Below are 20891 nucleotides of genomic sequence, written 5' to 3'. Positions count from 1 at the left end.
ATATTTAAGACCGAGTTGGCAGTCCGGTTAGGAACAGCTGTTTTAGGACTGTTGTCGCGTGCAATATTTAAACGATTTTGTTTTAGTGAATTAAAATCATTTTTAAAAATGCAGTGCACTCGTGCAGTTGCAAGACTGGCCGGTGGCATAGTCAGAAAGACATGGGTGGGTAGAAAACAGTGCATACCCTTTATGAATTTCAAAACACAAACGTTTGAATGCAGTGCCTGCACGTCTTATATAAACTGGTCTACAATTTTTTAATTGTCTTTATTACAGGTAACACAACCATCTTATAAACAAACTCCGGCGATATTGGGAGCTTTCGAGCAATCCTGCCGTTTGTGTTCATCCACCGGTGTTGTAGACAGTTCCAATAAAACGAAACCCGGCACAGGAGCTCCCACAGAAGACGGCATTCTCAAGAGAGTGCTCAACAAAGTGGGATTCACACCCAACTCAAAGGCGGTAAGTGCAGGATTGTTCGCTTTTTTAGTTTGTATTTATCAAGATTATCTACTTTCAGCGCCTCAAGGTAACCAGTCATCTCCTGTATGAGAGCGTGGCCGATAAGATCAACTATGTGGCCTTCTTCCGCGACTTCAATCTGCCAAATACGTTTAACTCCTGGTTTCTGGTCACCGAACTGCACGTATGGCTCCTCCTAATGCGCTCCATGGCCGAAGGATCGGAAACGGGCGAGGACGGACGCTTCCTGCGTAACTGCATTGTGGAGGCCATGTGGGGAGATGTGAACACTCGTGCGAAGAAGTTGGGAGTAAGTAAATTTCTTAAGCCTAGACTCCGATTCAAAACCTCCATAACTACATTTTCGTTCGTAACTTAATGAAATTAAATTTTTTTAATTTTTAACTCCTTCAAATTTTTAAACGCTAAACAAACTTTTATATCTTGAGTATAGTCACTTTTTTGTCTTTAACAAAATTGAGTAACTTATTTTAACCCAATAATTTTTAAGAAATAACACAAAAGAAATTTATGGGATAACATAAGTTTAAGATATAAATATTATTTCTCAGGAAGTCCACCAGAAATTCTCAACTACAAATATTTAGAAATCTTGAATTTTGAAACCTATTCTTTATGTATCTTTAATACTGAAGCTAACTTGTATGTTTTATTCCCAACAGGCTCACAATCCCTCGCGCACACGTCAGCAAATTGAAACGTTATCCGAGCAGTTCCAAGCGGCTCTCATCACCTACGACGAGGGCATTATGTCCGACGACCGGGTCCTGGCTTGCGCCCTTTGGCGTCGCTTTTTCGAGATGAACTGCGATGATTACGCACAGATCGAGAGATTGGTGAAGTACGTCCGCCAGCAGGCCGTCATGCTGGACAGTTTGTCGCGCGATCAGTTCATAATCAAGCCCAAGGTAGCCTGGCTGGATCTGGACAAGGTGTAATTTTAGTTTTTTTATTATTTTAATAAAGTTGAGAGTATGTAAAGTAACAACTATATGATCAGATCCCTCCCGGACTGATTACTCAGAGCACGCAATTGGCACTTGAGTAGAAAGGCTGTGATCCTACGTTCCGCCCGTTTCCGCTGGGGTTCCTTTAGTTGGGCGAGGACCTGGTCCATCTGGAGGAAGCTGCTTCTAGGGGAGAGTATCTGGGCTGTCTCCTGTTCTTCGTAGATAATTTCCTCCTGGATGACCTGCTCGGTGGGTTCCTCGACGATCTCCTCGATGAGGAAGGTGCTGGGCTGTTGGGTGACTTCACCATCTTCGTAGGTCTCCCACAGAAACTGCACGGGAATTTCCTCTTGGACGGAATCCTCCTGCTTGCCAGCTAAATCCCTAACCTTAGGTTTGCTTTTGGTCTTGGGAGATGACTGATTGTCGGCCAGAAATCGGAGGCGCTCCAAATACGGCCAGGTCGAACCACTGGTATCCGCCCGGCGGAACTCCTTGCGGAATTGGTAGTGCAAGTTATTCCAGCGCATCAGGCAGAAGTCCACTGGGAAAATAATTACGATATAACATTGAAGATATAGAATACCTGGGCCAACTTACCATCACAGCCCATCATCTCAGCTATCCGCGCCCAAATATCTGTTTTGGCCTTCATTGCATCGTAATTCGAGAGCCCAGACCTTTTATAAAGCACTGGATTGGGTTCCACCAAATCTATTAGCTTGAAATCGAAGGGTCGGTTTTTCTTGTAGCTAGTTCGCATTGTTTATAACTATTTCTTCGGCTTTAAGTTTTGTACTGTGTGCCTTAAATATCTGGAATTTATGATGCCTAAATGGCTAGTACTTTACAAAATGTATTAACTCTTGATTCAATTTGGTTGATCCCTTGTTTGAGCTATGTTTGTTTATTTTACAAAGAACAGTAGATACTCAAATAGGTGAACACACTGTAAGGAAACAACTTCTAAATATAAAAACTAGAGGATAAAACGGAAATAGGGAACTCTTATATAAGAAATAATTGTATGGTTAAGATATGTAATATATATTTCTTACTTCCTGTTAAGTATTAAATATTTTTGTTTGTTTTGAAATTTACATAGATTTTCGTGAATACGGGCAATATATTTCAATAGATATTGGTTACTGTCTAATTATAAATCGGTCTTTACTCATTTTTCTTTTGCTGTACTAATTTTATATTCTACCAATTTTCAACATTACTCGTGCACTCATTGAGGGATGACTGTACCATTTACCTGCAGTGTGCCCATCGCCCAACACAAACACTCGTTTTGCAACACTACCACCTAATGCAACCCCTTTGCAGTCTCTTCCACTTTTGGTGCAAGCGCAGTGGCATCACCTGGTAACACTGCTTTTATTGACGACGTAGGAGCTGGAAAATTGCTAAGTGAAAAATTGTGAAAAGTGCCCGAAATACTATAATTTGGCCAGCTATATTACCACTTGCAGCACACCAGCAATGAATATGTAAGTGCGAATACACTTCCAGGGAAAATAAACCCCTTTTTGGCCCGAAATTTAAGTTGCCATGCGGCCGGGGGACGAGTGTCGAAAATCAATAAATTCAAAATGGCAGTAAAAAATGAAAATTACATAAAAACAGATCGCTTGTAGAAAATTTAAACATTTTGGCTACGCATCAAAAGGCTCAAAATTCTAATTTCATGGCACAAAACGCTCGTTGCAGGTACAACGGACAGGTGAACGCCTACGGCGGTGGCGGTGGTGGCGGAGGAGGAGGCGGTGGAGGAGGTGGCATAGCCGGCGGCATGGTGCCAAATCGCATGGGCGGAGGTGCTCCTGGAGGCGGACCCGGCGGAGCGGGTATGTTCCAGCGGAATCGCTCTGCCCCGTATCCCGGTTTCAACGGACACGGACCCTCCAATGGAGGTCAGCGACGCATGAACGGCGGAGGTGGACCTGGCATGGGTGGACCCCGCAACCAGGAAGGATTTGGTGGCCAAAACGGAGGACAGCGCTCTTCCAATCACGGCGCCCACTTGCCCAAGATCGTTTGGTCCGAGGTAAATCTCACACCCTTCCGCAAGAACTTCTACAAGCCCTGCGAATCGGTGCTGGCCCGCACTCCTGTGGAAACAGAGACCTTCCTCACCAGCAATGAGATCACCATCAAGGGCGATCAGGTGCCCACTCCCAGTATTGAATTCGAGGAGGGCGGCTTCCCCGACTATGTGATGAATGAGATCCGCAAGCAGGGTTTCGCCAAACCCACGGCCATTCAGGCACAAGGTTGGCCCATTGCTTTGAGTGGACGGGATCTGGTGGGTGTGGCCCAGACCGGATCGGGTAAGACCCTGGCCTATGTCCTGCCGGCGGTGGTGCACATCAACAACCAGCCGCGCCTGGAGCGCGGTGATGGACCCATCGCTCTGGTGCTGGCTCCCACAAGGGAGTTGGCCCAGCAGATCCAGCAGGTGGCCATCGAGTTTGGCAGCAACACGCATGTGCGCAACACCTGCATCTTTGGGGGAGCGCCCAAGGGGCAGCAGGCGAGGGATCTGGAGCGCGGTGTCGAAATCGTGATTGCCACTCCTGGTCGTCTGATTGATTTCCTCGAGCGGGGCACTACCTCGCTGAAGAGATGCACCTACCTCGTTCTCGACGAAGCAGACCGTATGCTGGACATGGGCTTTGAGCCGCAGATCAGGAAGATTATGCAACAGATCCGCCCGGACCGTCAGGTTCTGATGTGGTCCGCTACCTGGCCAAAAGAGGTGCGCCAGCTGGCTGAGGAGTTCCTTAATAACTACATCCAGGTGAACATTGGGTCGCTGTCGCTGAGCGCCAACCACAACATCCTGCAGATCGTGGACGTGTGCGATGAGAACGAGAAGCTGATGAAGCTGATCAAGCTGCTGACAGACATCTCGGCGGAGAACGAGACCAAGACCATCATCTTTGTGGAGACCAAAAAGCGCGTGGATGAGATCACGCGCAATATCTCCCGTCAGGGCTGGCGCGCATGCGCCATCCACGGCGATAAGTCGCAGCAGGAGCGCGACTTTGTGCTCTCGAGCTTCCGCAATGGCCGGCACTCGATCCTGGTGGCCACCGATGTGGCTGCCCGCGGACTCGGTGAGTAAACGTAGCCCTTGTGGGCCTGCAATGGCCACCTTCCGTTTTTTCTCTCCGTAACCAAGCAATTGTTGCCTGTGGATCAATCAGCATCCCGTGGGGTTTCATTCATTATTTTGTGATTCGTCGTCGACGCCTTCCTGGTTCGTCTGGTCTCAGCGATCCGTCAGCGATGAATCGGCCAACACCGCCCAGCCTCTTCGCTCTTTCTTCCGCTCTGTTTCCAGAACTTTGGAGGTTTTTTGTTCGGGTCAGTTCCGGATTTCACATGTCATTTTCGATTTGAGCTCAAAACGAAATCGAATGATTTAAAGGGTTTTGAAAATGGAATCGTTCTTCGGGTAAAAATACATTTTCAGAGTGTAAATATTCATAGTTGGAAGCATTTTTTGTTTATATTTATATTTACTTAAACAGCTAGATAAACAAATATTTAAAAGTGTTTTGTAAAAAAGCTTTAACAGTACATTTCGCCTAGCTGTATTTGTTCTTTTATATTTCAAACTTATTGTAATTCCATGATATTCAGATACAAAATTGTATACTTGTCGGTCAGCTAAGCGAGTTTTACTGAGCTTTTCAATGGTTTACATCTATTGAACTATATAATTTAGTGAAAGTGAAAACCGGAAAAGGGACCGACTGCTATTCTTTTTGCATGTTCGAATCACCAAAGATCCCCTCTTTATAATTTCCGGAATCGTTTGGGCTTTGGTCAATCAATTTCAAGTGGTTCAATCCCTGGTGGACCGCTTAGTTTCTCTCGATCCTTTTTTCTGCTGAATGATTCTCCGAATACGAAGAAATGGTGTGGGCTCAAATAATGAGGGGAATGTGTTTGTTCTCCATGCATTGCTGGTTATATGATGTTGTTTACTTTTAGTTTGTTTGTTGCTCTCTTGCTCATAGTTTTTAGTTGTCTCTCGTCAATCACATTTTGAGTAACCTTATCGTATAAAGCAATTTATTGTCAGTCAAGGAGTCAATGGCCTAGCAAAATACTCTTAAAAAATCAAAAGTAAATAATCTCAGTGCACCATGAAAAATAACCCGTTAATCCAAGGCGAACAGATGAAACTATGCCTTAAAAGTATATATATTTTTGTTTTTTTTGTTTAGTTTATAGTATAATATGGAGTAACTAATGTGTTGAGTAATTGCAACATTTTGCGGCCCGAATTTTTTGACTGATGCTAATTTTCTGTAGCTTATTTATGTATCATAAAGTATTATATACTATATTACGTCGCTCCTTACTCTATGTATAAAACCTAAATTTGTGTGTGAACAAAAATATCATCAGCACTTTATGAAATGGACTTCGATTTTTCAAATGGCAAAACAAGAAAAAAAAGTTTAAAGTTTAAAGTTAAAAAGTTATATACACAAAGCAGTTAAAGAGAAAAGCTATATATACAAGTTGAGGGTTGAGTTATAAGTTTCTAGCATTGCGGAGATCTGTGGGATCTCCCTCATCACGACCCAGTTGCGAGGACAGGATCTTCAGTGACTCTTCCGCGTAAGCCTAACTCTTATCCATTCTAACCCTAGATCGTCAGGGTAAGTACTAGGCTAATTTACTTCTTCCTAATCATAGCAATATTTCCGCACCCCTCCTCCCTCTGTCCCATCAAATTATCTAACCATCTCGCCCTATAAAACCCCAGCACCCTCTATCATAAGCTTTGATCATTCATTTAATTTTATATTACCTATTTATAATATTAATTTTAATCAAGCCGTCTCTTGTATGCATTAAGCTTAAACATTTATATTACGATTTGTGTATTGAAAGAAAAGATATGAAAGTATGATGAGAAGAAAAGGTCGAGGTCCACATTTCTGCAGTATAGAAAAAACATATATCTATTTGCCAAAGATGTATAGTTATTAATATACGCTAATAGTATTGATGGCGAAATTTTTGTTCAAAGTACAAAACATACCAAAAATTTATACTGAATTACAAACCGACAATATCCATTCAACGATTCGATAAAGTATATTTTAAGTTCTATTAACAACGTTAACAAAACAAATGATCTCACCGATCATTAACCAACACCATTACACGTACACACACACACCAAGACAGAATCGGACACACTCACACAAACCACTAAACACACACAAATAAGTTTTTGTTTTTGTTGAATAGTTTCTTGAGTATTGAGAAAGATTCCTATTTTCGACGTATTGGTTCGATTCGATATTTTTAACGCTTCTTTTCACACTTCTTCAATTTCAAAATTCGAAATGAAAAATATAAATGAAATCAAACAGACGTTGACGATGTCAAGTTTGTAATCAACTATGATTATCCTTCGAACTCGGAGGACTACGTGCATCGCATTGGACGTACCGGACGATCCAATAACACGGGCACGGCCTACACCTTGTTCACGCACTCCAACGCCAACAAGGCCAATGACCTGATCCAGGTGCTGCGCGAGGCCAATCAGGTGAGTTATACGTGGAGCTATTAGTACTAGGAATTGAAATCGTGTGACCTAGGTAAAATGTCTAATATTTTTGTCTTTTTTTTGCTATCAGAAAATTCCAATATGTGGCTGCCATTTATACTTACAAGATTAATTTCAAATAATTTTAAATTAAATTAATTAAACAGAAAAACTATTACAAATTAAAAAGTTTCTGAGCAAATGGATGTCCCGTTGGAAATTAAGAAAAAAAGTTCACGTTTTCGAACCTAGTTGTTTACTTGTTGAATAGTTCAATGTACTTACATTATTTTTTCGCTCCCCTTTGCAGACCATCAACCCGAAACTGATGAACATGGCCATGAGCGGGGGCTACAACAAGCGTGGAGGCGGTATGGGTGGAGGCTATCGCGGCGGCAACGGCTATCAGGGTCGCAACCAGCAGATGGGTGGTGGCTACAACGGCGGAAACAACTACCGCAATAACAACGGACCCGGTGGCAACATGAACCGCAATGCCTTCAACGGCGGCGGCGCTGGTGGTCCACCACGATTCGATCAAAAGCCACGCACCTCGCCGCCGAATCAGGGCGGACAGGGAGGATACCGGGGCCAGGGAGGTGGTGGCTACCAGGGTCAGCAGCAACAGCAGAGCGGTGGAGTGCCGTTCTCCCGTTTCAACCCAAATGCTGCTTGCTTCGAGCCCAACAAGGCTCCGAACGCGCCGGGATCCGTGCCACCACAGGCCCAGCACCAACAGCAACAGCAGCAGCAACAGCAGGCACAAGCTGCGCAGCAGCACCTGCTGCCCGATGCGTCTGTGCAGGCCGCGATGACAGCGGCCAACTACGGGATCGATCAGAAGCGTTCGCGATTCTCGCCGTACAACATGAACTTTGCCAACATGCCCCCGCCACCAATGAACCAGCAGCAGGCGGCCCAGCAGCAGCAGTTGCAGACACCCCAGCAACAGCAGCAACAACTGCAGACGCCACAGGCTTATGGCCAGTACTCGTCGATGTCCTCCAGCATGGCTACCGTGTCGCTGAACGGAGGAGCAGCGGCGGTGGCCAACTCTTACCGCGCCCAGTATGCTGTGCCCACGCAGGCGGCTCCCTACATGATGGCGAACGGTGGCGACATCTTTGCCTATCCGCCGCCCCCGCTGCCCGTGCAGAACTAGAGGCTCTATAGTTCGAAAGAGGCTACCAAATTGTAGGTCCTGCTCTACTGTAATTTCCTTTTCCCACACGAACATTACACGCACATCCGTACACCACCCGTATAATTGTACACAAGTCACGATCACAAGTCCAGGGACTTTCTAGGGAAGATGTTTGATGAGCGTCGTTGATGTACGTTTCGTGTAGATCTCCTCCGCCCACATCTTAGCTATATAATATGGTTTAATCTGGAATCAAATACGCTTTTAATTTGATAAATCTCTTTGTTTCCCCAAAAACCCCAATTTAGTTGATAAGCTTTTGGTTTAGTCAAATTGTTAGGGCATTCGAGTGCCGATCATCGATGTTGTTGGCATTTATATTTCCACAGCCCTGGGCGTATTTGATTTCTTTATACAATTCTCGAATATTGTACCTATCTATTCATACACTGCAAAGGAAATGTTTGCAATGCTCCAACCAAACCCAAGCCAAAAGAGATTAGATGCAATCGGATTACTAGGGAACACTAGCAGGGAAAACACTCCCGCACACCTTTCACACTATCGGACACACTTACACATAAGAAACAATGTCAATTTCTTAGAATCAAATGCGTATTGTCATGTCATCTTAAACCATATTATGTGACTAGTCTAATGAATTGCTTAGCTGGATACTTTCAAACAAATACAAAAACAAACATACAAGAAACAAAACATCTTAATACTTTCAGAAATGTAAAATGCAATTCCATTTTATGTGAGCCCATAAGTATGAATTGATAACAAGATATAAATAAAGGAATTAATTAGAAGTTCAACAGCCTGTTATTCATTTTTACCTTTACGAAACAGGATGGTAAGTGTTTAAACTTAATTGATTTGCTTTTATTTTTCATTTTAAATATATATATATATCCATATAAGAAAAACTATTATACATCCAAAATTATCATAATAATAAATAGAACTAAATTATACAAATATTACTAGACAGCTTCATCCGTTAATTGCATATCCAACGAACATTTTATCATCCTCATTTTCAACGTTACACCATTTCGAGAATTTGGCGGAAAATATTTGTTAAAAAATTACACCATGAGATTTATGACTAACAAAATTGCGTGAGAATGTAGAAGTCATTTGTTTGTTACACTTTATATTATTTACTTTGTATGATTTGTGTTTGCTTTGTTCTGGCTCTCTCCTCCTCCTCCGCATCCTCTTTGTGGCATTTGCATATATATCGCTTTATAACGTTATACTCGATTCCTAAATCTATGTACCTTGCGCTTTCTGATCCAACTCGCTATATCCCTATTCTACTCGTACTCTCTTTGGCTGCCTCTTGAATATTTTTGTAGTTTAATGCTTTATTTGTTGCTCCGCATAGGTTTAGTAGTTGCTCATCTTGTTTGTTGTAAGTAGTACGCATATAGGGGGCTCGATCTGCCCACCGGGGGTTCTGAAGGGTCTGAAACATTGAGTGCAGTTTTACAATTTCTTAATTGATTTTCTTCGATTTTCTTCATTTTTTTTTTGGCTTTTCCTTGGTTTTTTGTCATGGGGTTCGTTTATAATTTTGGTTAATTTTAGTTTTCATCTTTGGCGACAGTTGTTTGTTTGCAACTGTGTGTCTGAATGTGGGTGCGCATCCTCCGTCTGCTGGCTGTTTACATATATAGATATCACGAGAGTTCCTGCGAGAACTGCGTCTCCAGGGTGGGTCTAGTTCTAGTGGGATTCCTGCTGGGATTGCGTATCGGTGGTCCTGGGCTGCCATAGCCCGCCGCATACAGCTGCGGGCACGAGTCTTTTATGAGTTCCTGCGTCTCGCGAAGTTGCCGCTGCACCTGCGGCGCCAATCGCTGCACGCTGATGGCCGGCGGGAACTTGTATTCTGCCGCCGGAGCGGCCTGCAAAAATTACAAAAATAAGTTTCTATATCGTAGAAATTAAGTTTTTCAATTAAGTTAAAATAATTAGGGACCTAAAATAGTACTCAAAAGGCGTAAAACTAAAGATGATATGAATCATGTTCAAAATTCACACCTTATTTAATATCCTTCTTATTAATGAACAAATTCCTTTAACGTGTGATGGAAAATTGTTTCTAGTTTTTCATTTGTTCGCATTGTTCCAGTTATTTGGAACTTAAGGCCTTTTTTAATATGGCCAAATATGGAATGTTGTTGTAATAATAATAATTAAAGTGCCAATAGGGATTTTTTAAAATCACAAATTTGTGCTCTTTAAAAAAATGTTACTAATTCCAAGTTTCTATGTAGAGCTTTTTGTTTAACTCGTTTGAATTTGCTAATAAAAATGATTAATTAAAAATTGAGCTTTCACCCAGAATTTATGATTTAAAAAAATCCCTGTTGGCACTTTTATCGGGATTATTTTTCTATGACCTTTCAATATTATTGATGTTACAGATATTTTTAAAAGATCATTGGGGGGCTTGGAAGGAATATCAGGGAAGACTCACCTGTACGCCGTGCATCATCTCGCCGTAGTAGGCGCCCGGCGGGGGCGGCGGCGGCTGTTGCTGCTGACTTTGGCTGTGTGGAGCGGTTGGCGGTTCGTACGTTTCGGGGGCGTTGGGGGCGGCCGTCGCCGTCGGGGGGCAGTGCTCGGGGGGCGGCACCGTAGTAGGCCAGCTGCAGGGGCCCTCGTCCCGCTGCGATTCCGGAGATGGCGCCGGCGCCATTGAGGAAACCGCCGCTCGACCCGGCGGTAATATACTGAACGGAAGGAGGCGGTGCCGGGGGTGGGCAGGCGGTACTGCCCGGCGGACCAGCTGCGACGGTACTGCCGTAGACCAGTCGCTTTGGACTCACGCTCTGCGGCTTGGTTCCGGCGGGAAGGGACAGCAAATATTGCTGTTGTTGCTGGTAGAGTTGCTGTTGCTGCTGCTGTTGTTGTTGTTGTTGCTGTTGGTGTTGCTGCTGCAACTGCGCCAGTTGGGCCGCTGCTGCCGCCGTGGACGTGTTGACAACATTTGGATCTAACTGGGGCAGCAGGATTAGTTGTTGTTGCTGTTGCTGCTGCTGGTAGAGCACCGCCGCCTGTTGCTGCTGCCGCCCCGCCATCACATGCTGAGGTAGATACTCCGTCGTGGGCAGCGTGACTATCGTGGAGGAGGAGGCGGTGACCGCCGCCGCACTGGAAGGCTGGAGCAGCAGGCCGGCGCCACGGGGTGGCTGCTTCAGCGGCACCTGCACCTGGCGGATCGGCGTCGTCTGCAGCGACCGGCTGGCCGAGGAGCAGATGGAGGCCGTGATGCTGGCCGACTCCCAGTGCTGGCGCAGGGCGTTCAGTCGGGCCTCCTCCAAAGCGATCTCCGTCTCGCTGGCCGAGTCGTAGTCGGGACCCTGGAAAAGTATGAGTTTAGCCAGATTCATAAAGCACACAAGAAAATAAGCAGGTCTAATGATCAAAACATCTTTCTATCACACTTAAAAAAAGAGGAAAAACATAATTACAATAAAAATATATTTTACTAACGATGAATCCAATTGAATGATACCTTTTTATACCCTTGCAGGGGGTATTATAATTTTCTTTTTTATGTAAGATAGACCAAAGCGGGCTTAAATCGCACTTTAAATAATTTTCAACTTAAAATTCTTACTTTAATATACAATTTTAAAAGTCGAAAAAATTATATGTCATTTATATATATACGTTTATACGTATCACAATTTTAATAATCATTTGCTGATCTATCACATAATTTTTTTCTGTGCACCATTTTCAGTTCTCTTTGAAGTCTGATCTTCAGGTAACACGCGAATTTTAATGGTTTCCCACATGTTTTCGAAAAAAAACAAATGAGAGGCCATAAAGCCAATTGTTTTGCTGTTTCGATTTGGCGCAACCAAATACTTAGTATATTTATATTTTGATCGTTGGTCAGCGAGGCATTTGTTTATTATCATGAAACAGGCAATTATCAACATTATGACTATTAAAACCAAAGTGATGTTCATTTTAGAAGTTTAAGATATGTTTCACGGAATGATTTTCTCTAGGAAATGTCAACAAAGGCTTTAGATTAGATTAAAATAATTTTATATTCAATTTAATGACCTCAACAAATAAATTTTGATGTTTAAATCTATATAATTTACGAGTTTATAGCAGCGCGCGCTTTTTTAAGATTTTAATTGTATATTAAGTATACGTATTTTGGGTCACTGAATTCAAATTTGTGAATTTTCTTATTATAGAAATTGTATGTTTAAGAAAATTCAAACAAACAAATATTTCTTTAGTGCCTTAAAACTAACACCCTAGATGTTTCGATCATAAAGCCTCAGCTGTTTGTACTTTTAAGTGGTCTCTCACCTCATCGATCTTCTTGTCCAGCATGCGGAAAAAGTTCTGTTGGCTAGATGATATTTCCCTGGAAAAGTGAGGTGTTTATTTTCGGTTAGGCGGACAGAGGGATGTCTTACTGGCTTTGGAGCAACGACAGGTTCTTGGCACGCAGCAGGGATACGGCCACGTCCTCGTCGCTGTCCTGGATGTCCTTATTGCTTAGCTCCTCGCTCTCGTCGTGCTTCTCGCGGTCGCGTTGTTGTGCCTTCTCTGCATCCTCGATGTGGCCTTCGTCCTCGTCCGTTTCGGCATCTGAGTCAGCTGCCAAACAAATGGATAATGCCAGGAAAGAGTTTCGAGCATTAGTCAAGATGAGTGGGCAATTTCGCGAGTGCCACGGAGTGGCAAAAGTTTTTCAATAAACCAAGTGGGCGAAACTTCTGCGAGGGGTGCAGTCAAGTAAAAATGCTTAGAAAACACTTGTCAAAATTATGCTGCACAATAATGGGTAAAATCTGGGCACTTAGAAAAACTACATTCCCTTTTTCAGAATATTTAAAGAAAATAAATAAAATAATAATTAATAATTATGATTTATGTATAGCAGACAAGTTATTTTTGGAACGAACTAATTTAACATTCAGAAACAAAAAGCAATAATGTGAAATTCATAAAAACCATATAAGGAAATTTATAAACATAAACTTTAATGTTTAACGTTTTACTTAAACAAACAACAAAAAAAATACAAAATAGGTCGTCAGCTTTCTAAAAAAACAGCTTATTAACTTCATAGACTGTGAAATCCCTAATTTACTTCTCAGTTCTCCTTTTGCTAATCCATCTTCCGTAACGTTCGGCTTGACCTGCGTATACTTAATATTTCCTTGGGCCTTTCTTTGAAGTGGCCCTGCTACCCATAAATTTAATTAAAAACCGTTATGCATTTTAATGCAAATTCAAAGAGAGCCGAGTATTATGAATAATTAATCTAGGACCGAGACTAAAGCTTGGGCGCCTCCGAAAAATTTGGGTCGTTTATGGCACAATGGCGCCTTTGTGTATGCTATACTTTTTTAGCTTTAACCCTTTTCCACACAGACACACTTACAGAGGCTCTAGGGGGCTGGCCACACCCCTTAAAGCGGCGCCCGCTGCAACAACAAGTTGCCTTTTTAGCAGTTAATTATACACACACGAAAAAAAGAAACACTCACACACACATTTACAAAAGAGAGGGGTTGGGCATAGTCAAAAGTTTGCCATGTAGGCTAGGTTTTTTTTTTACATTTTTATAAACTTAAGAGCAAACACACACACACGGCTGTTAGTATATGTGTTTTTGGTATATACTATATAGAGACAATGCTCTGGGCTTTAAAATGTAGGCTTTTATTATTACTGAATGCATGGCCTTAAAACTGGGCTTCTACCTTCTCCCCTCTCCCCTTTTCCCTGCTGGTGACATATTAATCAATGGTGTCCTCATTGTGTGGAAACAGGTGGCTCACACACACGTGTACCCAGGAACACACACATATGCACACAGCTGGAGGCAAATTGATGTCGTCATGCGTGTAAGCTTTTGTTGTGCGAGGCAATACTTTTTCCCCATCATTTCCCCCATTTCCCCTCCCCTACACAGAAGAAAATGTTGATATTTGTATAGATCTTATTTATATATTTTACTTCGAAATAATCAAAAGTATCAAAATAATATCCATTTAAATGATCAACAAGAATGTATAGATATACAAAGAAAAATATTAATTTGAATTTTTTTCGAAAATATACATTTTTAATTTTAAATTGATTGAAAATTTTGCAAAATATGAAATATAATTACATACAAATTTTAATATGAAATAATATGCTTTTTAATTAAAACTTTTGTAATTTGTAATAATAATAGTAATTTCCAAGTGTAACATTTTTTTCCTCCGTGGATTATATTTGATTAGTTAATAAAGTTTTTATATTGGCTAATAGTTGCTAACTATTGGAACAGGTCAAATTCACGTTCTGTAGAAATGATTGGAACATTTTTTATGTGCACAATATATGGATCGTATAATGTCAGGCCCCATCGGATGTACTCCTTTTTGTGTACTCACCATGTCCTCCTTTCTTGCCGTTCGCTTTACTCTTCGATTTCCTGGGATACAAATGTATCTTGCTCTGCCCACAGCCCATCTTTTGAATGTGCCGCTGCCTCTAAAAATCCAGAATCGCTGCTGCTTCGGCTTTTGTTGTTATTTTCAATTTGTGTTTCTTTTTTTTTATTATTAATTTGTTGCTCGACACGTTGCTCTCCCGCTCTGTCTGCAGCTCGTCACTCTCCACCTCTCGTTCTGGCTGTCTTTTATTTACGTTTGTCGTCTATTCTTCCTTCTGTTTTATTCAATTTTCACTAATTTAACTATGTGTGTAAATTTAATTTATTTGATTTGATGTTGTTGCTTTGCCGCTGCTGCGTCTGTTGCTGTTGTCAATTTCGAAAGATTCAGGCAGCAGCAACAAATGCTCCTCGGGGGGAAATACATTTGTGCGTGAGTTTTTCACAGGGAAAATACCACCCAAGCCACCCACTCTGCTAGCCACCTATTTCCAGTTTAAACCAAAAACAGGCCAACTTGGCTAACTCAAGTAAATTATTTTGGTAATAAAGAAACTGAAGACTTCTATAAGAGTATTTAAAACAGATTTTTAAATTACACCTTGATTTTTATAAGATATAGAAAAGAAAATGTTGTTTCATGTGTTTTTAAATAAAATTACGTTTTATAAATGTTTTATTATAATACTTTTGAAAATAAATATTTTGTTTTATGAAAAATAAATTACTATTTTTTAAATGTTTTGTTTGTTTTAAAGGTTTTTGAAACTATAGTTCAGCTAAGAGAAATTGGAATTTCGAACTCTGGAGATTTAGCATTAAGCCCCATTTACTTAAAGTTCACAGAAAATTACGATACTAAAGAAGTTCTTCTTATGGGTGCTTCACTGTAGTAACATTTCCCATATTTATTTGTCTTCTATATTTTGGGGAATGTAACGGAAATTAAGTGGGTCCCTTGGCTGGCACTCAACCACTTGTTTTAGCCGTGCTATAAATTCAATTTGCAGCGTCAATTTGTAAACAGGACAAACCCATAAAAGGGTTTTCTTGACCAGGGCTGCAGCACTACGCAACTCGCTCTCCTTGAGAGCTTAGGGACCTGTGGTTGTTGTTGACGCTTTTTGCACTTTTCGAGGTGGCCAAAAACCGCGCGTTTGTTGCTTATGTTGTTATTTATAATTTAAACAAATAATAACAATAATAAGCACAACAAATAGTGCAACCAAAACACTTAAATTATATTCAATTATTCGCAGAAAGAGTGAGAGTATTCGGCCACCCGCTCGCTCGCTCTTTCGCTCACTGGGATATTATAATAGACACCGACACGGGCACAAGCACGCACACAAGCTCCACTTTTGGGGGAGGGCAAAAAAAAGAGAGAGAGCACCAAAAAGAGAGAGAGTCCGCGTGCGTGTGTGTGTTGGTGAGAGCTTCGGCCTGCTCTTCGCGTGCGAAATTGATTTTTCTATTTATAAAAAAAAATCAAAATATATCCGCTTGGCTCGCATCGCTTTTTTTTTTGATCATTTTATTTTTGTTGCCGCCAACTGGCAGCGAAACATAATTTATGTTTTATTTATGATTGCCGGATTTTCATTAAATTTTCATTCCCGTGCCGATTTTCGTTTGCCGCTGTTTAATTCGCCCCAAAGGAAACTTGTTTGATTTATCTCACTGACCACTTGGGCACATTTGGCCCGATTAAAAACACAGGCACAAATACACTATCCATTGCAGCATTTACCGCTAAACGAACACCAAATTATTTACACCAATCCGCTAAAAACTAAGAGGAACTGTTTGCCATTTTTCGGGGGTTTTTCAAATTATTTACACTGGCTTTTCCTGCGGAAAACTTTGCCGAAAAGTATCTGCGACGCGCTGCGAGTGTGTGGAATTTTGTATGCTGAAATTTATGTTGCCTGACACTCCTCTTTGTGTCACAAAAAGAGCGAGTACGCGGGAGAGTTCTCTCCGCGCGAGAGAGCGCCATTCCAGCACACACACAGCGGCGAGCTGAGTGCCCACTGAAATGGGGGTGGGTTTTCCGGCGGAGCTTTCGCACAGGGGTTGGGGTTCAATGCTACCGCGGAGCTGAAGCTTTCAGGGCGAGCTTTTGGGGGTTCAATGCCATGTCGCAAATTGAATAAAAAGCCCGCCGAGCTCCCCTCTGAGTGGAGTAAGCTTTAAACTTTTCAGGTTGGCAACGCGAAAGCGTCAAAATCCTCCACAAAGCTTCTCCAGAGGTCAGCCCCTATTCTAACACTTTAAAAAAGTGTTATACAATAATCCTTATTGTAAACACAATGGAGTTAATTTAATAATCTTAAAATTCATATTGTATCCCATGTTAACTAACTATTATTAAGCAATTATTTCTAACTTCTTTATACTCAAATTTAAGGAAGTAACTTATTTTTTTTATTTAATTTTGAAAAATGCCGAAATTTACTGTAAAAGGCAGAAGGCTTGGATTGAAACTCTAGTCTTAAAAATGTAATTACCGCGCAAAAAACAAAAAATTATGTGAATAAATTCGAGACCTCTCTTCCTGTAATTTTCAGAAAATTATATTTATGAAAAAACAAATTCCAAAATCCTGCTTCTTTCAATAATACTAAAACTTATTTTAAGAACAATATTTAAATTTAAAAATTAAATTAAAATTATTTTCCAAGAATGCTATTGAACTTATATAATTATTTAGAATTTATGGTATTATATTATATTATTTAAATCTTTGCAAATAAATGAGTTAAGGCTTTATAACTGCAACATAAGCTTCATTACGATTTTTTTTTGCAACTATAAATCGCTTCTCAGTAAACTCTGGTGTAATTCAGAGCACTTTGCCCCTATTTATTAAAAAGAGACGCGCAAAAAACTCGCGCCCTGTCATGCTAGGCCTCATTAATTTCCACAGCAGTGATTCCTGACCATCGCTCCGCTCCACTTCCGCTGGCCAGAAAACCAGGACCAGTCAACAACCCCCTGCGAACCGTCCTTTCTGCATTTCATTAGACGGGACATGTAGATGGCATTATTTATTGCATAATAATGAAGTGAGAAACGTTACAAATCAAAACACTCGACAGCATCGAGATAAACTTGGGTCCGCTTCCATTCACTCGATTTTTTTTTATCATTATAATATATTTTTGGGGCAGAAACTTTGTCATTTTTTCCATGCATTTGTCAGCCGCAACGGAATTGAAACGTTTGCGCTTTTATTGCCTCGGACGTGTGTCGTTAGGGGGCAGGAATTGCGACTATATCGGTCTCAAGGGGTGGACATCTAGGACTGGTGGGAAAAATATGAAATGTATATGGCCATGGTGGACAGGAAGTAATATACAACAAATGCCAAATGATATCTTCACATTGATCTTTTGGATTGGTCTAAAACGGGGTGGCATTTGCAGTCTTTTTATTAATGGTTTTGGTGGTATTAGAGGAAACGCTTTTGTTAAAGATGCCAAATAAATGCAAAAGGCAACATTTATAATATGTCCCAATCAGTTTGGTTTAATATATTTATATTTGCTGTTAAATAAACCAATTTCCTTAAAATTATGCGTTATGCAGAGAGTTAAAAAACTAATATAGTAAAAATCAGTAATTTGAAATATTAGTTTAGTTTTTATTATTTATTAATACATTTTTGATATAATAATCATATTCAATATTTTAAAAATATTGTAGTTTTGACAGAATCTTGTGAATTAATTTATGTCAACATCCATTTTTTAAAAATAAACCTGTATTATATGTATTTTGGTATTTTATTGATTAAGGGATATTTTTATTTTATGTTAAGATACGAATTGGTGTGCTTTAAAGGTTTTAAGAATAACCAAAATCGACTGATTTCATTGGTAGATTTCTTCTTCTCTCACAAGCTGACCCCCACCAACCAAATGTTGCTACCCCACAAAAGCTTCCCCGAATTATGGGAATCCTGCGAAAGGATTGTCCTTTGGTTAACTGCTGATAATGGCAACATATGTTTCTGTCACATTGTTTGGCATTTTTCCCGCTGTCTGCAACAGTTTGAACCTGCTGTGGAGTCCTGCCAGCATTTAGGCAAATTTTCGCACTCCTTTCGATCTGCGCCCCCAGAAAAAACAATTTACATAATTTTCAGCGATTTTCCGCAGCTCTTTCCTGATTCCCCTGCCTTTTGAGGTGGTGGTGCTGATGATTTTCGATGGAGGGCAATGGAGTCCGGCGGCAGTGAATGACGTTTGATGCGGTGGCGGCAGCGTTTTGTTTAAATCTCGGCTGTCGATTGTGACTATCATGAAAGTGGGCGTATCCGCCAGCCACGTGACCGCACGCGTTGTGTTGAATTTAACACGGGACGGAGTCCTTCCGATCCGGAGACTTGGGTGCAATGCAAATGGGGTGCGGGAGTTGGTGCGGTGCGGTGCGGGCCAGCCAAAATTTTTTAAACTTTTTGCCTTGGCGGAGGACAACGGCGACGGACGCGTGCAGCCAATAAGTCCTTCATCACTTCCGCTTCAGTTCAGTTCCGTGATTTTGCACAAATAATGTTTTGATTGCGTGGCAGCGTGACGTGTAATTATTATCGCCGCACACAATCGCCAACAACAAAGGCTAAACCCCGGGATTTCGGGAGCTCTTGGGGAGGATGAACGAGTGCGGCAAAGCAATTAAAATGATTTGCCAGATTCAAACCAGCCAAAAGATCCTACGAACTGGTAATGGATCAATGAGGACGGGATGGGAACTTGTACTTCACACAAGAAGCTATTTCTAGATAAATCTAATGATATTTTAGAGAAGCACTCACTATTAATGAGAATGACTAATCAAGAATTCGTATATCTAACATTTAACTTAAAGGCTATTCATGGAAAAGATACTAGAGAAAAATATGTTTGGGTACCGTAGTCATAAATCACTTTAATTAAAATGAGAATCATTATCCAAATAATGGTTCTAATGACCTTCAATATAATTAAATAAATAAAAATGAAAATGATAGTATAGTATACTTTGTTTTATCTTTTGTAATAATTTTAGATATTACAGTAAATATAAATATAATAAAGAATACATAATTTTTAAATAAATCAATGTACAAAAAGTGGTGTTACGTGCTTTTAATAAAAGTAAGCTTAAATATTAATAAAAATCTCTAGATAACTAAAATCAAATAATATAGTTTATTATTTATACGACATTTCTTAAAGGCCTAGAAAAAGTCATCAATTAAAGACCCAGAAGCTCCTAAATGTCTTTAATTAAAAGGGACCCTGAAAAAAATGTTCACAAGAAAAGTTTTTAGGACACTCACTCGACTGCGGCAAATCACAAATTAAAAATGGCTGACAAAAAATTATGCAAATTTCGGTTGCGCCCAATCCTTTACAGGACAGCAAAAAAATTTCATTAAAAACAGCAGCAGCGCAAGAAATCTTTTGATAAAAATTAAAAACTTTTTACTGAAGGACAATTGACAAGGCGGAAAAAAGATGAGAGAAGATACGAAAATAAAACAGCAGAAATTGTGAAATGATGAAACAAGGAATTAAAACAAGCAATAATAAAATATTATGACAGCGTGGAAATTAGGGAGGAGTCGCTGTAATATTTAAATTTCGCCAAGCTGCTTTTATATAATTTTAATGTCCTTTTTCCAGAGCCTCTTAAGGTCCAGCCAAGTGGAGTGCGACTTGCCGGCTGCTTTGCATAATTATATTCATTGAAAACTTATTTTCTTCAAGTTTTCCGCAGCAGGAAAATATTAAAAAAAAAAGGAAAAATCGCGGACGAAAAGAAATCCAAGAGCTGAATTGAGTTACAACGGGAGAAGAAGGCGAAAAGAGAAACAGTTTTTGACATTTAATTGCTAGAGAACTGCATGGAGAAGGGTGCGGAGAATGGAGGTGGAGAAACGGAGAATCGGAGAAGAGCTGCCCAAATGTCCACCACTTCACTTGGAGAAACTCGTTTCAATGGCCGGTCCTGAAGATGCTGGAGCTGCTGCTGCAGAATAAGAGGACCGAAAGCAGAGGAGCTCGTCCGAGAGAGAAGAAAAAATGTAACATGATTTAATGACATGAATTATTTATGAGTTTCCTGTCAATCAAAAACCACGTCAAAGCATTTTGATGGCGATGTCAACGCGCCAGTGAGCAAAACACACGGTGCTGCTTCGCAGAGGAGCGCATCCAAGGAGCGTAAAAAATAAAATACGAAATAAATTAAAATAAATAAAGAGCCAAGGTAGCTTAATATATAGTT

At 40.7% G+C, this 20891-nt stretch overlaps 4 protein-coding genes across 11 annotated transcripts; 2 read left to right on the top strand and 2 right to left on the bottom strand.

Annotated features, from left to right (window-relative positions):
- Positions 1–21: 21 nt before the first annotated feature.
- On the top strand, positions 22–1474 carry LOC108052408 (ubiquinol-cytochrome-c reductase complex assembly factor 1). Its single transcript, XM_017134805.2, has 4 exons — positions 22–165; positions 280–468; positions 527–778; positions 1152–1474. The coding sequence occupies exons 1-4, from the start codon at positions 109–111 to the stop codon at positions 1425–1427; spliced, it is 774 nt and encodes a 257-aa protein (XP_016990294.1). The 5' UTR covers positions 22–108; the 3' UTR covers positions 1428–1474.
- LOC108052409 lies at positions 1425–2676 on the bottom strand. Its single transcript, XM_017134806.1, has 2 exons — positions 2040–2676; positions 1425–1983 (listed from the first exon to the last, which is right to left on the bottom strand). Exons 1-2 carry the CDS (start codon positions 2200–2202, stop codon positions 1478–1480), a joined length of 669 nt encoding a protein of 222 aa, XP_016990295.1. The 5' UTR covers positions 2203–2676; the 3' UTR covers positions 1425–1477.
- Positions 2677–2805: 129 nt separating this feature from the next.
- Positions 2806–8991, top strand: LOC108052404 (ATP-dependent RNA helicase dbp2). The gene is made up of 4 exons (XM_017134794.1): positions 2806–2935; positions 3156–4564; positions 6848–7026; positions 7337–8991. The coding sequence occupies exons 1-4, from the start codon at positions 2928–2930 to the stop codon at positions 8186–8188; spliced, it is 2448 nt and encodes an 815-aa protein (XP_016990283.1). The 5' UTR covers positions 2806–2927; the 3' UTR covers positions 8189–8991.
- Positions 8992–9036: 45 nt separating this feature from the next.
- LOC108052405 (putative uncharacterized protein DDB_G0271606) lies at positions 9037–16538 on the bottom strand. 8 transcript variants are annotated; one of them, XM_017134802.2, is made up of 6 exons: positions 16366–16538; positions 14614–14981; positions 12637–12820; positions 12527–12569; positions 10665–11550; positions 9037–10089 (listed from the first exon to the last, which is right to left on the bottom strand). In XM_017134802.2, exons 2-6 carry the CDS (start codon positions 14690–14692, stop codon positions 9908–9910), a joined length of 1374 nt encoding a protein of 457 aa, XP_016990291.2. In that variant the 5' UTR covers positions 14693–14981; positions 16366–16538; the 3' UTR covers positions 9037–9907. The 8 variants fall into 8 exon arrangements, with proteins under 8 accessions (XP_016990291.2, XP_016990284.2, XP_016990289.2 ...); XM_017134795.2 differs by having other exon boundaries at positions 12527–12584; positions 14614–14918; XM_017134800.2 differs by having other exon boundaries at positions 12527–12584; positions 14614–14918; positions 16456–16499.
- Between the last annotated feature and the right edge of the window lie 4353 nt (positions 16539–20891).

Source organism: Drosophila rhopaloa, unplaced genomic scaffold (assembly GCF_018152115.1).
Source record: "Drosophila rhopaloa isolate 14029-0021.01 unplaced genomic scaffold, ASM1815211v1 contig_150, whole genome shotgun sequence".
NCBI classification, from domain to species: Eukaryota; Metazoa; Arthropoda; class Insecta; order Diptera; family Drosophilidae; genus Drosophila; species Drosophila rhopaloa.
Note: the sequence above shows the minus strand (reverse complement) of the source record. Positions and strands in the feature narration are given on the sequence as shown.